Consider the following 12,745-nt stretch of genomic DNA (forward strand, 5'->3'; position numbering starts at 1 on the left):
CCCCATCCCTGGAAACATTCAAGGCCAGGTTGGACGGGGCTCTGAGCAACCTGATCTGGTTAAAGGTGTCCCTGCTCCCTGCAGGGGGGTTGGACTAGATGACCTCTAAAGGTCCCTTCTAACCCAAAGCATTCTGTGATTCTAAGGCAGTGAGTTGCCTGCTGCTCCCAGCAAGGAGATCTGCAGGAGGGCAGGCTGTTTGGGGTGGAGTGGGGTGATACGCAGCGGTCTTTCAAAACCAGTGAGGATCGCAGGTGTCACCAGAATGGGCTGACCAAGAGGGAATTGCCAAGACCACCTTTGCACACACACACACATGTGCACAAGAGCTGAAGCAGATGTAATGAGCTCGGCCCCAAATTTCCGGACAGCGTCAAAGCTGCACTCACCTGACAGCGATGGAGCAAGACAATGACTTATGTTAGGCGAAGATTTGGTCTTTTCGCTTGAAATCAGAATAACTACATTAAGCAGAGGAGAAGAAATACTAGGCACTATGCTTGCTCAGCCAGAATTATTCACACACATTAGTGATGCTTCTTAAACACGGCCGCAGCGATGACTGCCATGGCACCCGCCGCCGCTCCGCTCGCCGCTGCGGCCCAGGACTCCCAGACGAACAAAGTGGCGGCAGAAAGGCGGCAGGTTTTACAGCCATCTGCTAGCTGATTTTTGGTGTTCTGTTAGCCATTTTACCTCTCTGCTTCAGTGACTGCAGAAGTACCCACCAGCCTCAGGAACCACTTCTGCCTATGAGAAGTCAAGCCACGGCAAGGGAGCGTGCCGCAGATGGCACATACAGCCCTGGGGCTATCGAGACACGGGAGATGACTGCGCCACATCCAAAAGGCTGAGGAAGGGAAGGTTTCTTTCTTCCGCTGGTTTTGGGGTGGTTTTTAGCCAGAAGGAGGTGTGATGAAAATTCAGCAAACTCAGAAAGCGGGAAAGGCACATGCAGCATCTCCTCCAGGCTGGGCAGCTGGTGAGTGCACTTCTGAGGTTGGGTTCCTCACACTGGGCTAATTTTTAGCTCCTTTAACAAAGAGTCACCGTCATCACCGTCACAGCTACGGGAACAGGGCAGTTACCACCAGTTATCACTTAAAACTGTGCTCTGCTACCTGACACCGCTGGTAGCGGGCACAAGGCAGGCTTTCCTATGCCACGGCAGCGAGGCACATAAACATTGCCTAGAGAATAACAAATTGGCTTTTGCCATTTGCATAAATAAACTCCGCGGGGTCCCTCGGGGTAAAGGCTGCCTCCCGCACGCGTGTGTGCACAGCGCAGTATTAACGCTGAGCTCATTCCAGAAGAGCTGAACAATGACAACCACAACCCAGGGCGAGCTGATGGGAGTTGTGGGTTCCCACCTGCCCCAGAAAAAAAAAAAAAAAAAAAAAAAGACTGCAGAAGTACCCACCAGCCTCAGGAACCACTTCTGCCTATGAGAAGTCAAGCCACGGCAAGGGAGCGTGCCGCAGATGGCACATACAGCCCTGGGGCTATCGAGACACGGGAGATGACTGCGCCACATCCAAAAGGCTGAGGAAGGGAAGGTTTCTTTCTTCCGCTGGTTTTGGGGTGGTTTTTAGCCAGAAGGAGGTGTGATGAAAATTCAGCAAACTCAGAAAGCGGGAAAGGCACATGCAGCATCTCCTCCAGGCTGGGCAGCTGGTGAGTGCACTTCTGAGGTTGGGTTCCTCACACTGGGCTAATTTTTAGCTCCTTTAACAAAGAGTCACCGTCATCACCGTCACAGCTACGGGAACAGGGCAGTTACCACCAGTTATCACTTAAAACTGTGCTCTGCTACCTGACACCGCTGGTAGCGGGCACAAGGCAGGCTTTCCTATGCCACGGCAGCGAGGCACATAAACATTGCCTAGAGAATAACAAATTGGCTTTTGCCATTTGCATAAATAAACTCCGCGGGGTCCCTCGGGGTAAAGGCTGCCTCCCGCACGCGTGTGTGCACAGCGCAGTATTAACGCTGAGCTCATTCCAGAAGAGCTGAACAATGACAACCACAACCCAGGGCGAGCTGATGGGAGTTGTGGGTTCCCACCTGCCCCAGAAAAAAAAAAAAAAAAAAAAAAAAAAAAAAAAAATCACAAATCTAACTACACCCTCCAAATTTCTGCCCGTCTTCTTAACCATGCGGCTGAAATTTCCAGCTCACATGCTAGAGAGTTTTTTGTAACACACAAATGCAGTCCTTTCTCTGGAACAATGCATCCTTTGGGATATGCAAGTGAACCATACGTGCATCCTTCCTCATCATCCCTTCCCTTCAAGACTGTCTAATTCACAGCAGGATTACATGATTAGCTCATCTTTTGACTAGAAACTTTTACTTAATGTACACATGCAAAAAAAGGGGATTAGTTTTATCACTCATGTTCATCTATATCTGTTCCATTATTAACAAAACAAAAATCCCAACTAGGAAAAAAAAAAATAAATCTCTGACACTAAGTCAACCAGTTAAATCACGTGCAAAAAAAATGCCTGTGTAATCCCAATTAAAAAAAAAAGCCAGCTTGGCCACCATTAAAACAAAATATCCAAACTGAAAGAAGAAATAAAATTAAATCTTCCCCCTCCAGACCTTTTAAAATGGCATAGAAAACTTCATAAACACACCTTCCCACCTGAAAGACCAAAAACCAAAGGGCTGGCTGAACTTAGAGGGGCATAAATTGAGGAATAAGAACTTAGAATGTATCAACCTATAGCCATCGCCTGTTAATCAAAGATTTATAGGACATCTGCACCCCTCAGCTGGCTGCTGGTACCATGGTGTCTCAGAAGCCAGTAGCTCTGTAAAGACCATGCTCTTTTACAGCCCTCAGTTCAGAAAAAAAGCTACTGGAATTGGTGTTTCCAGTTGGCATGACCAACCTGAGACAGCTCTGGCCTGTTTTTAAAAATTCTGAACTCTGCAATATCTTCTGGCCTCAGGCTGTGATGGGGAATGCCAGAGATGTCTCCAAGCCCAGCCAAAGGTCTTCAGGAAAATTAAGAGTGCTGAAACACCCAAACGCCACTTGGAAACGGCTTTCTATGAGGGCTTTGTGGATCCATCCTCTCACCTTAAACATCACCCAGAGAGCAACACGGATTCGAAGAGATTGAAAACTAAAGCACCCCTGGGTTGCACCTCAGCTATAGTTACCTCTTCTCTGAGCTTCCATTGCCTTTTTTTTCTCCCTCCTCCTCAATACTGACTGGCACCTGCTCGCTCAGGCTGCTTTCGAGTTGCTTCCATTATGACCCCTGTTTATGCTGCAACTTCCTTGATTTTAAGGCTAAAGAAAAATATTAGTCTCACATACAGCAGCTGACCATAGGCAACAGCATCTCCTTCGGCTGCCCTCGCACTAAGCTTGGTAATTTGTCTGAGTTACAATGTCCCCCAGAAGCCACTGCAGATGGAGACAGGCGTTTCCTCAGCTTCATAAAAATGCAAGTACCCCAAGTCCCTCAACAACCAGGGGTGGGAAAGTTACACTTGGGAGCTACAACACGATGATGGCAGCTAACCCGTCAGTTCACGTTTTCACTTTGGCTCGTATCACCTCAATGTGCAGCCTAGGTGTGGACACCCAGCAAAGTTCACAGCCAAAATCAGAAGTGTCAGTCTGATCTTGTTTCATCTTCTGCAAGCAAAATCACTTTGCCTACCAAAAAAACCCCCCAAAAACCCGAAAAAAACCCCAAACCCAACCCCATATGTTCCTGCAACAAAGAGACCACCACAAGGTGCTACTGCGCACATCAGAGAAAGCCGAGCCGTTCAGACTGGGCTTTGGAGGCCTCACACAACTGGTTTACCAGCAGCTTAGGCCAGCATGCCAGCATAGATGTCATGGGATTTTGGTGGGTGTGAACACTATAAAACCACAGAAAGACGCAGCTTTGACCAGTCTGCCTTTATTTGGTGCTAGAGAGGACAGGAGCCAGAGAAAGGCAGAGACTGACTGCCTCTCCCGGGGTCACAAAGCCAACGTGAGGGCACCGTGGCACACATGCCCACAGAAGCCACGTCAGAGCGCAAAGGTGGAAAGAGGAAATTCCCCTGTGCCTCCCTGTCCAGCAGCCCCCCCCAAAACCTAACTCATTGCCCCAGGATGCCGGGTAAAGCACAACTCAAGCTCCTTCAAGCCTGCCTTCAGAAGGAGTCTGCGGCAAGTCCCCAGTGGGGTGCCTCCCTTTCTTGCCCGTGTTTATGGCCACAAGGCATATGAGGCCATACCAAGCCTTTTGGAAAAAGCCAGGCCTATGAACAGGACATCCCCATCACCATCTTCACTTGATTTTGGCTGGCAGCAACAAAACTGAAGCATACGCTGGTCTTTCAGCACAGTGGCTTGGGGCTAGCGACAGCCTCAGTGCTCAAGAACAGGGTAAAAAGTCTCGACACTTGCAGAAAAGCATCCAAGAAGTGCACTTGGCTGTCGGGTGTATGCACACATCGAGTCGTGCCTCCCCGACATGCTGGAGAGAGAAGTCTGGGGGTTTGGGGCCTGGGAGATGATCAAAGCTGTCCTCTCCACTCCCAAAGGGCTCCCTCTCAGCGCCTTTCAAAGAGAACATCAAAGAGGCCTCACCAGTTCCTTACCGCGCACCAGCACGCTCCAAGGCCTGTGTCAGGACGCTTGTTCATCTAACCAGAGCCCCAGGAAGGCTGCTGCTGCCTTTCCAGCCTTCCTTACCTCCACCATGCCAGGCTCTGCCCCAGGGCTGCCCTGTGCTCTACCCACTTGGCGACAGTGGAGTGGCTGGTGGACAACCAGGCTGACACGGAAGATCCCCTGGAGGGACCATGACTGAAGGACTCCAAGGACATACAAGGGCACCTGGACCTCTCCTATGGCATCAAGGGACCAACGGGTAGGTGAGCAGTCAGCCAGTCAGCTGTCATTGCTCAGTCCCACCACTTTTGCTGGTGGCTGGTGGGCCCTCACTTGAAAATTATGGCCCCATCAAAGGCTCCAGGTTAGCTCTAACGCTTCTAGGAGGTGAAATGGTGAAATAGAGGCTCATCTCTCTAAACACCTGGGTGATCCAAGACATGATGCCCACACTGACCCTGGAAGAACTGTTTGAGCACCCTGGGAGCCAGTGGTGACGTGGAGAAACCTTCCCCTTCCATGTCGAGAGCATGACGTCAGCCCACAGCTTGTAAAGGGGACGGAAAGCTGCGTGCCAGACAGCAGGCTGCCCTCATAAAGTGGGACCAGTTCAACGATTAGCTGTCCTGGAGTCCCTGTCCCTACCAGCTTCAATAGCACCCCTGCTAGCTATTGTCTTGGAAGGACACTCGTTACAGAAAATCACGTCCCTCTGCCAAGTTCTCGTGTCTCACTATTTTTGGAACGATGGGGGCAGGCTCTGTGCCTCAGCAACTGTGAGCAGAGCCACAGGGAGAGCAAATCCATATAACGATCAGGCTAGCAGGGACAGTGCTGGAAACAGCATCGCCTGGGGGACCGTGCCCTGGAAGCACCCTGCGGTCATGAGAAAAGGGATAAGGGCAATAAACATAAAACCCAGAAGCTATTTGACACTATTTGCATGGGAAGCTGATCTCCCCCAGCCCTTTTCATTCTCATGCATACAAGTGGAGACAAAAGGATTTAAAAGCAAATCACCTGTGCAGGAAGGATGGTTCCTAAAATCCAAAGAAGACAGGACCTACTTACTGCAAACTCACTTTAATTAAAACATTCCAGGATCCGCATTCCCCAGGATTAAATTACTGGCTTAGCTATTTATACGTATAGCTTCTTTCACCCATTCTAGGAGAGTATTGTTGAGGTGTTGGTTGACACCAGTGGCAGGTAAGCAGAAATGAGCATTTTTTGGTGCTTGTGACCCCCAAGGTAGAATCCACAATTATCCCCAGGTCAACCCCAGCACCTGTCAGCAACTGGGATTACTGCAGCAGGAGCATAATCCTGCCTGACACTAAAGGATGATTCTAAGGCCCTAGAAAAAGCAGAGGTAGATGGCTTAGGCAAGGTGGAAAGTTCCCAAAGCAAGGTTTTCAATTAAAAAGAAATAATAATTAAGAAAACAGAGATGTGGTGAGCAAGGAAGACCTCACATAGATGCAGCTGGAGCAGGACTTAAACTGCCCCCCGTGCAAAGGACCAGCAGGACTCCTTCCTTGCCTTTCACAGGAAAGGAATCTGGAGGCGCAAGTCCAGAACTGCCCAGCCCAGCACCGGACACGTGGAGGGCCATGTCCAGCCTCTGCCAGCCTGCTGTGCAGCTAATATTTCCTCTTTAGGCTCCGAAAACTGTGACCTATACCAGGCAGAGACAACACTTGCAGCTCCTACCACCTAGTGGCTGCAATATTTCTCTGTGACAGAGCAAGGAGGATGTTTGGAGGTCAGGCAGCCTCAGCCCACCCTGGGCAAATAAAGCAGCCCTTGCTAGCGGGTATCGCTTGTGCTGCAGCTGAGGCTAAATTAGGACCACACTGAGCGCAGAGGCAGCCCAAGAGAACAGAAAACCTTTCTGAAAACCATCAGCAGCTAATGTAAGCACAGCAAAACCTCAGCTAGCTCTAAAACAAGGCGAGCCAAAGTAGCAGCAATATAGAGGAACCCAGGCAATGCATTGCTGTTTCTGGTACTTGTGCCAGCTGAGCTATTGCTTCGTTACTAGCACTGCATGGCACCGCACTGGGCAGCACAGGCATGCCCCAGGCTGTTAAAGTCAGCCCTAGGCTGCGTAAGTCAGGAGAAGAGTTTGCTGGTTTGGGTGGATTATTATACAAGAGTCAGAATTCAAATGGCTCTAGATCCAGCCAAACCCTCAAACCCTTTGAGTGCTCTGTCCTCAAACTGCTGCAGCATTTCAGGCGCTTCCAAGGTCCTTCCTTTCCAGTTTCCCCAATTTCCTCTTGAACTGGGAGGGCGCAGCCATAACTGGACACCCCTATTCCTAGGTGCAGCTTCACCAGAGGGGATGATGACTTCCCCTGAGCTCCTGAAGCAGCCCAGTACATCATTTAAGTTACGCGCAATGAGACTGCACTGCTGGCTCATACTGAACTTGGCACCTACCATAAGTCCCAGGTACCTTCCAGCCGGGCTACTACCCTTCCAGTTAGTCCCAGCCTGTCTTCATGCGTCTTATGGGATCAGGCTCTGACTCTGCTTTGACAAATGGTAAGAAACCTCAAAATGCCTAGTTCTTGAAAAATTCCTAAAGGCAGGCCCAGTAGGCCATTATTTAGCCAGGATCTCCACAGCAGACTGGAGTCACACTTTGTTTTTTATAACATGAACCGTTAATACCACATTTTCAGTTTGGGCTGTAAGTGTGATACATGTGATGCGGTTTCCACATAATTGCAAGTGAAGCTAGGTATTGGTTGTGTAACCCCCTCCCCAACTCCAAACACAAGAAAGAACTTTGGTATTTTCAAATATGGCAGGCTGACATTTTGAGTAAGTGGTTACTGGGGTTTTTTTTAATACATATATACACACATATATATTCTTTTCTGCCAGGTTCATGTTAATGAAGGGGCAAACCCAATGCCACGTAAAGAATGAGCAGAAACCCTAAATACGGTATCAGCCTGGTTAAGCCCTCGTGGAAGGACTCCGTCCAGTAAATACCTTGCTGTTGCAATCATTTCTCTATTACAGCAAAGGCATTTAATTATGCTTTTATAAGCAATTTACATCTGGTTATTCTGGACTGAGGTGGGTGTCACTGAGTTCAGAACACAGCCAAGAGACACAACGAACCACATTAATCTGGAATCTACGTTTTCTTTTGTAAACACTTCCCTTTTTGGTTTTGTTCATTATCGGAGGGAAGTGGTTGTCTGTTACTGACAATCCAGATAATGAAGCAAAGGTGGATTCAAGTACAAGAGGAACCAAAGAAAGCCTGGAAAAAGCAGGGTCCTGCTATGACAAGAACCTTGGCACCCTTTCAGAGACTGACCAGCTCCGCGTCCAGGGCAGCAAGGGCTTGAGGGGTTCTTCCCCCTGCTCCTCTGACGTGAAGCTGGTCCAGAAATTCCTGTTCCAGGCTGCTCTACTGTTTAGCAACCTCCTTTTCATTTCCAGTCTAACTGTATCCATGGCCAGTCTAGACTCATTTAATCGTAGCCAGCATCTTGACAGCTTTGTTTCCCTCCTCAGTGTTTGACATCTGCAGACATCAATCAGATCCTCTTTTTGCTTTCAATTTGCTAGTCTAAACAGGCCGAGTTCTTCCCTTTTTTTTCCCCTTTGCAAAAGACTCTGCAATTACTTCATCAGCCCGGAAGACCTTGTCTGCAGCCATAGCAGATTGCATTCATTTTTTGAACATGACAGACAGTACTAGCACAGTGACCTTAAATCTACCCTAAGTTCATGGCAAATGCTCTACACCGCCTGGGAGCACACTTGCTATTTTCACATCCACATTGCAATTCAATAAGCAAAGCCATAGCAAAGAGCATAGCAATGAGTGGCAACACCCACTGCTATCCCGCATCTGACCTCAAACAACACACATCAATACCAGACTTTTCCAATACTTTACACGAGAACACCAGGAAAGCCATTAAAATTTTGGCCCTGTGTCTTCACATTATGAAATAAAAGAGGAGTTTCCTGGGTTACTAGCGACAACAGCGAGCTTTAAGTTTTACTTCTGCTATAGAGCACAGCTGCTCTGTGAACCATGTAAGCTGTATATAAAAAAAACCCCAAACCCAAACCACTTCATTTCTATTACGTGAGTCTGCCCAAGGGCTCCACCTTAGCTGAACACAACTCTCAGACTCCACAGCGCTGTTGCGTCACTCCAGTAAGAGGAGAAACAGGTAGGTGGCAGGATGCCTTTTTTTTTTTTTTTTTTTTTTTGAAGGTTTTTTTTTTTTTTTTTTTTAAATAGGCTACAGTTTCACATGGCTTGCAAAAGAAATCTTTCTCCCTTTTTGTTTCCCACACCAATTGATTTATCATTTTGCTTGCAAGCAGACTTAGAATGTTAGGGCAGGAACACACTCACTTTTTTCTCGTAACTTTTTTGTTGCGGACCGAAACCAGTTGACTTGAATAAATTTTTCTGTGGTCTGAATGAAGCCAGCAACGTGGAAAAATCTTGCCATTCAGAGCCGTCTGAATGTACATTTCAGCCACACAGTAAGCTGTATTGGTAGGCAGTGGACTGCTAAATACAACCATTTTTCGCAGCAGAGAGTTAGACAGGTGATTAGCATAATTAGCACAGAGTAGGCTATACATATGGTAATGTTAAGTGTGTAAATGCCAGCTGCGGTGTAAAATTTATGTCAGGGGTCGACAGGGCTGTGCGAAAGTATTGTGTTACAGCTGCAGGTCAAAGCCTCCATTGCTTTACCCCCTTTTCTCTTGTTGGTGAATGCGCTAAACAGAAGAGAAAGACGGACAGAAATATAACAGATAAGGCTTTGATTGAACAGCCTGGTTCTGTGCAAGAGGGACTGCTCTTAAAAAAACCTGAAAAAAACCCCAACCCCAAAAAACTACACACACAAAACAAAAGTTCCCCTCTTCACTATAGATGTTATTTTGCATCATGCCAGCTATTTTGGGTTTATGTAGGAGGGGTGAAGCCACAACTAAAAGGGCAAGCTTCTCCTGCCTCTTCTAAGAGGAAAACAAGCTCTGTTATCATCTAGCAATGGACAAAAAGCAACTGGAAAGGAGCCCAGGCAGTTTGGAAGAGCTACGCTGCAGAAAATGCTTTGGTCCTACTAACAGGTTAGCTCAGGGACTCCCAAACTTACCTTGCTGGGACACAGCTGTGGCCGCTGCCTCCATCACAGCCACTCCTCCCTCCACCACCCACATCAGCAACAAGCTCCCACCCACATGCACACACCAGAGGAGCCTCCAAGCTGTACAGGCAGCACAAGTGCAGTCCTCTGCTGTGGTATACATACCACAAGTGACAGCAATGCTATCATTTGTCTTATCTACACGAAAAGAAATACCAACTATGTATGGATCGGATTCAGCGTCCACCCATGTCAGCAAGATCCTTTCCATTAATCCCAGAAGGATCTTTCATTCAGTTCTGAGCAGTATACAAAGCCTGGTAGATACAGGAGGCTACCCCTGCTTCCAAGTACAATTCATTGAGCTTGCAGATAATTCAATACAAATATAGTCCTGTTAAAATTCAGGTAGCAAGACAGCAGAGCCTGAGATCCCACAGCAACCAGAGGACACTGCAGGTCTGCAGACACTTGAGCATATGCATTTGGAAACATTCAATGGCACAGAGAGATATTTCTAGGGAAGACACAATGAAAAGCTTCCCTGTTATTACCAATTTGTTAGGGAGCCTAGAAGAAGCCAGGATTTTGTTTGCCAAATGTCCGGCAGATATTAGAAGTGGAATATAACAGAGTGCTCTGTTTGCTCCTGAGCAACAAGGTCTCTCCTGGATCTAAGGTGGACAAGTATAACAGGCCAGGGATCAAATACACAGGAGAGTGCCTCTGTCCTGAACGTGCCAGACAGTGTCAGGAGGAAAGCTGTCCACTGCCCAGGTGATACTTACAGGAGTCTGGAAGCAACAGTAGAGCTTGGTGAGGAACGGGTGGTTCCTTGCTAAGGAAAGGATGCGTTTCTCAGTCATGGTGCATTCAACATCATCATCTTGGAGAATGACGTCCTTCTTCAACACCTTCACTGCATAGAGCTGCCCACTCTCTTTCATCTTGGCGAGCATCACCTAAACCGAAGGGGAGGGTGAATCACAAGGGCTGAGCCCTCAGTCTGCATGAGCAACACAGAGCCCCTCGCACCTCTGCACGCTGGGAAGGTCAGTTATCTCATGACTGGGCTTGCGGATGCAAGTGAGTCAGCCTGCTAGCATGAGCATCAGCATACAATCAATGACATTTATGCTACCGTCTGCGGCAGGCTTCTCCGGATAGAAATGCTCACACATTGCTCCAGTGCCTGCCATGGGGCTAGGTGGTCAAAGCTGATCCACTGTGGCAGGGCAAACCCCCCGAGCAGTGCCATCCATCTCACTTCCCTCCTCAGTCATCAAACTCAAATGCGCCATTTCACATCGGCTTTGTGGCAAAGCAGAGAAGCGAAACCCCCATCTCACTGCATTCGAAACCACTGTCTTGTTTCCTTTAAAGGAAAAGTCTTTACATGCTCCAAGAAATGCTGCCCAAACGAGTACTAATGCACACACTTGAAATTGCTGGTATGGGCCCTGGCATGGAGCTGTTCCTTTGGTTGCTAACTTTTGTCTTTTTTGTGATATCCAATTCCTCACTTTGCTGTCAGCTTGCTTTCTCTTCCCTTTTCTCCCTGCTCCCTGTAACCTGCCTTGTCGCACAAAGCATACCCCACTGGACAGCCCATGTGCCACATCATGAAATAACTTCATCTACGTTGGAGCTTCTTAAATAAGGAATGTGGTTTTTCCCGAAAGAGCCACAAATAATCCTCACCTTTCCAAAACTGCCTTTTCCCAACACACGGAGGAAGGTTAAGTCTTTGAACCCAAGTTTGCTCGCTGAACTTTCACTAACGTTGTTGCCATCTTTCAGGCTGCCTTTTCCCTCACGTCTCAAAGTAGATCTTGAAACCAGTTTCTGCGGAGGAAAGTAATAAGCATCAGTCTGCATAGAAATTGTACTTTCGCTTCAGAGGTGCACACAAGTAGTCAACCTACCAACCTGGGCACCTAGGACCTGTTCAGAGGCTCTGTACGGCCACCGGAACAGAAAGCACGTTGGTACCACCACCCCCATGGCTGTGACGTGGGACCGGCCAGCCTCGGCACTGCACAGAGCTGTGCTGAAATGCCAAGACTGGCTCCTGACCTGGGCATTTTAAGCTGTAAACCCACTGCCCAGGAGACCCAGGAGGTACGCCTGCCACTCTCCACCCTCGCTCCCCAGAAAAGTAAGACAATTAGCATGGAAATCCAAGTCCCCTATCTAACATCCGAGCAAGGAGGACTGCATCGTTTCTGCAACATGTGAAGTGCTGGTGAGATATGGAACATGAGCAGATTTCATCTGAATCTCAGCTAGAAACCTAAGACTCTTACTCAAAGTCCAGTTCAGTGGGACACAAATTTCAAAATATTTTTCTTTCCCACAGCTGGGCTGCTGGATTCCTCCACCGCTGTAAATTCCATGGAAGGCTGTTCATTCCCACGCCAGCAGTGAGGTGTCCTCATTTTCAGGAATCGTACCAGTATTTAGCACACATTTCTAGAGCTTGTGTTTTTGCAGTATACGTAGATCAAGTCAACCTCCACAGTGCCCTCTGTTCACAGCTCTCCAGGTATGAGTACGCATATAAACCACGGGCAGTTTGTTCAGTTTATTAGCCCGAACGAAGTCACACAGACTTCTTGAGCTCCACCTTGTGACTACTTTGGTGTAAAGCAAAATTCTTCCTGCACAGAGGATTTGTCTTGCTGCCACAGAAATGGCAACCCCAGCCATGTGGAAAGAACCAAGAGCATTCAGGACAGCAAAACTCCCAACAGGTTTAAGCTTACAGCACAGCCTGAACACTTACCTGGAGCCTTTAGTTCACAAATCACAAGAAGAGATTGTTAAACACCAAGCACAGATTTTTATTTTCCTGGTTACATTTCCTTTTGACGTGCAGATTAGGCAAACAACAAATGTTAACAAGTGCTGATTTTTACAGAACTGAGAAGGGAGTGTGGGAATTGTGTTTTCCTGTAA

The 12,745-nt window shown here is 47.9% G+C and overlaps 1 protein-coding gene across 1 annotated transcript in view; it reads right to left on the reverse strand.

Moving 5' to 3' along the window:
• The window catches only part of LOC104125547 (protein kinase C eta type), a gene marked incomplete at its 5' end in the record, with an annotated part of 64,386 nt that extends 52,754 nt beyond the window's left edge, over positions 1–11,632 (reverse strand). The window contains 2 exon segments of the mRNA XM_009638018.2: positions 10,576–10,749; positions 11,489–11,632. Of these exon segments, the coding sequence (XP_009636313.1) occupies positions 10,576–10,749; positions 11,489–11,632 (318 nt within the window).
• Positions 11,633–12,745: the final 1,113 nt, after the last annotated feature.

This window comes from Egretta garzetta, unplaced genomic scaffold (assembly GCF_000687185.1).
Source record: "Egretta garzetta isolate BGI_Z169 unplaced genomic scaffold, ASM68718v1 scaffold95, whole genome shotgun sequence".
NCBI lineage: Eukaryota > Metazoa > Chordata > Aves > Pelecaniformes > Ardeidae > Egretta > Egretta garzetta.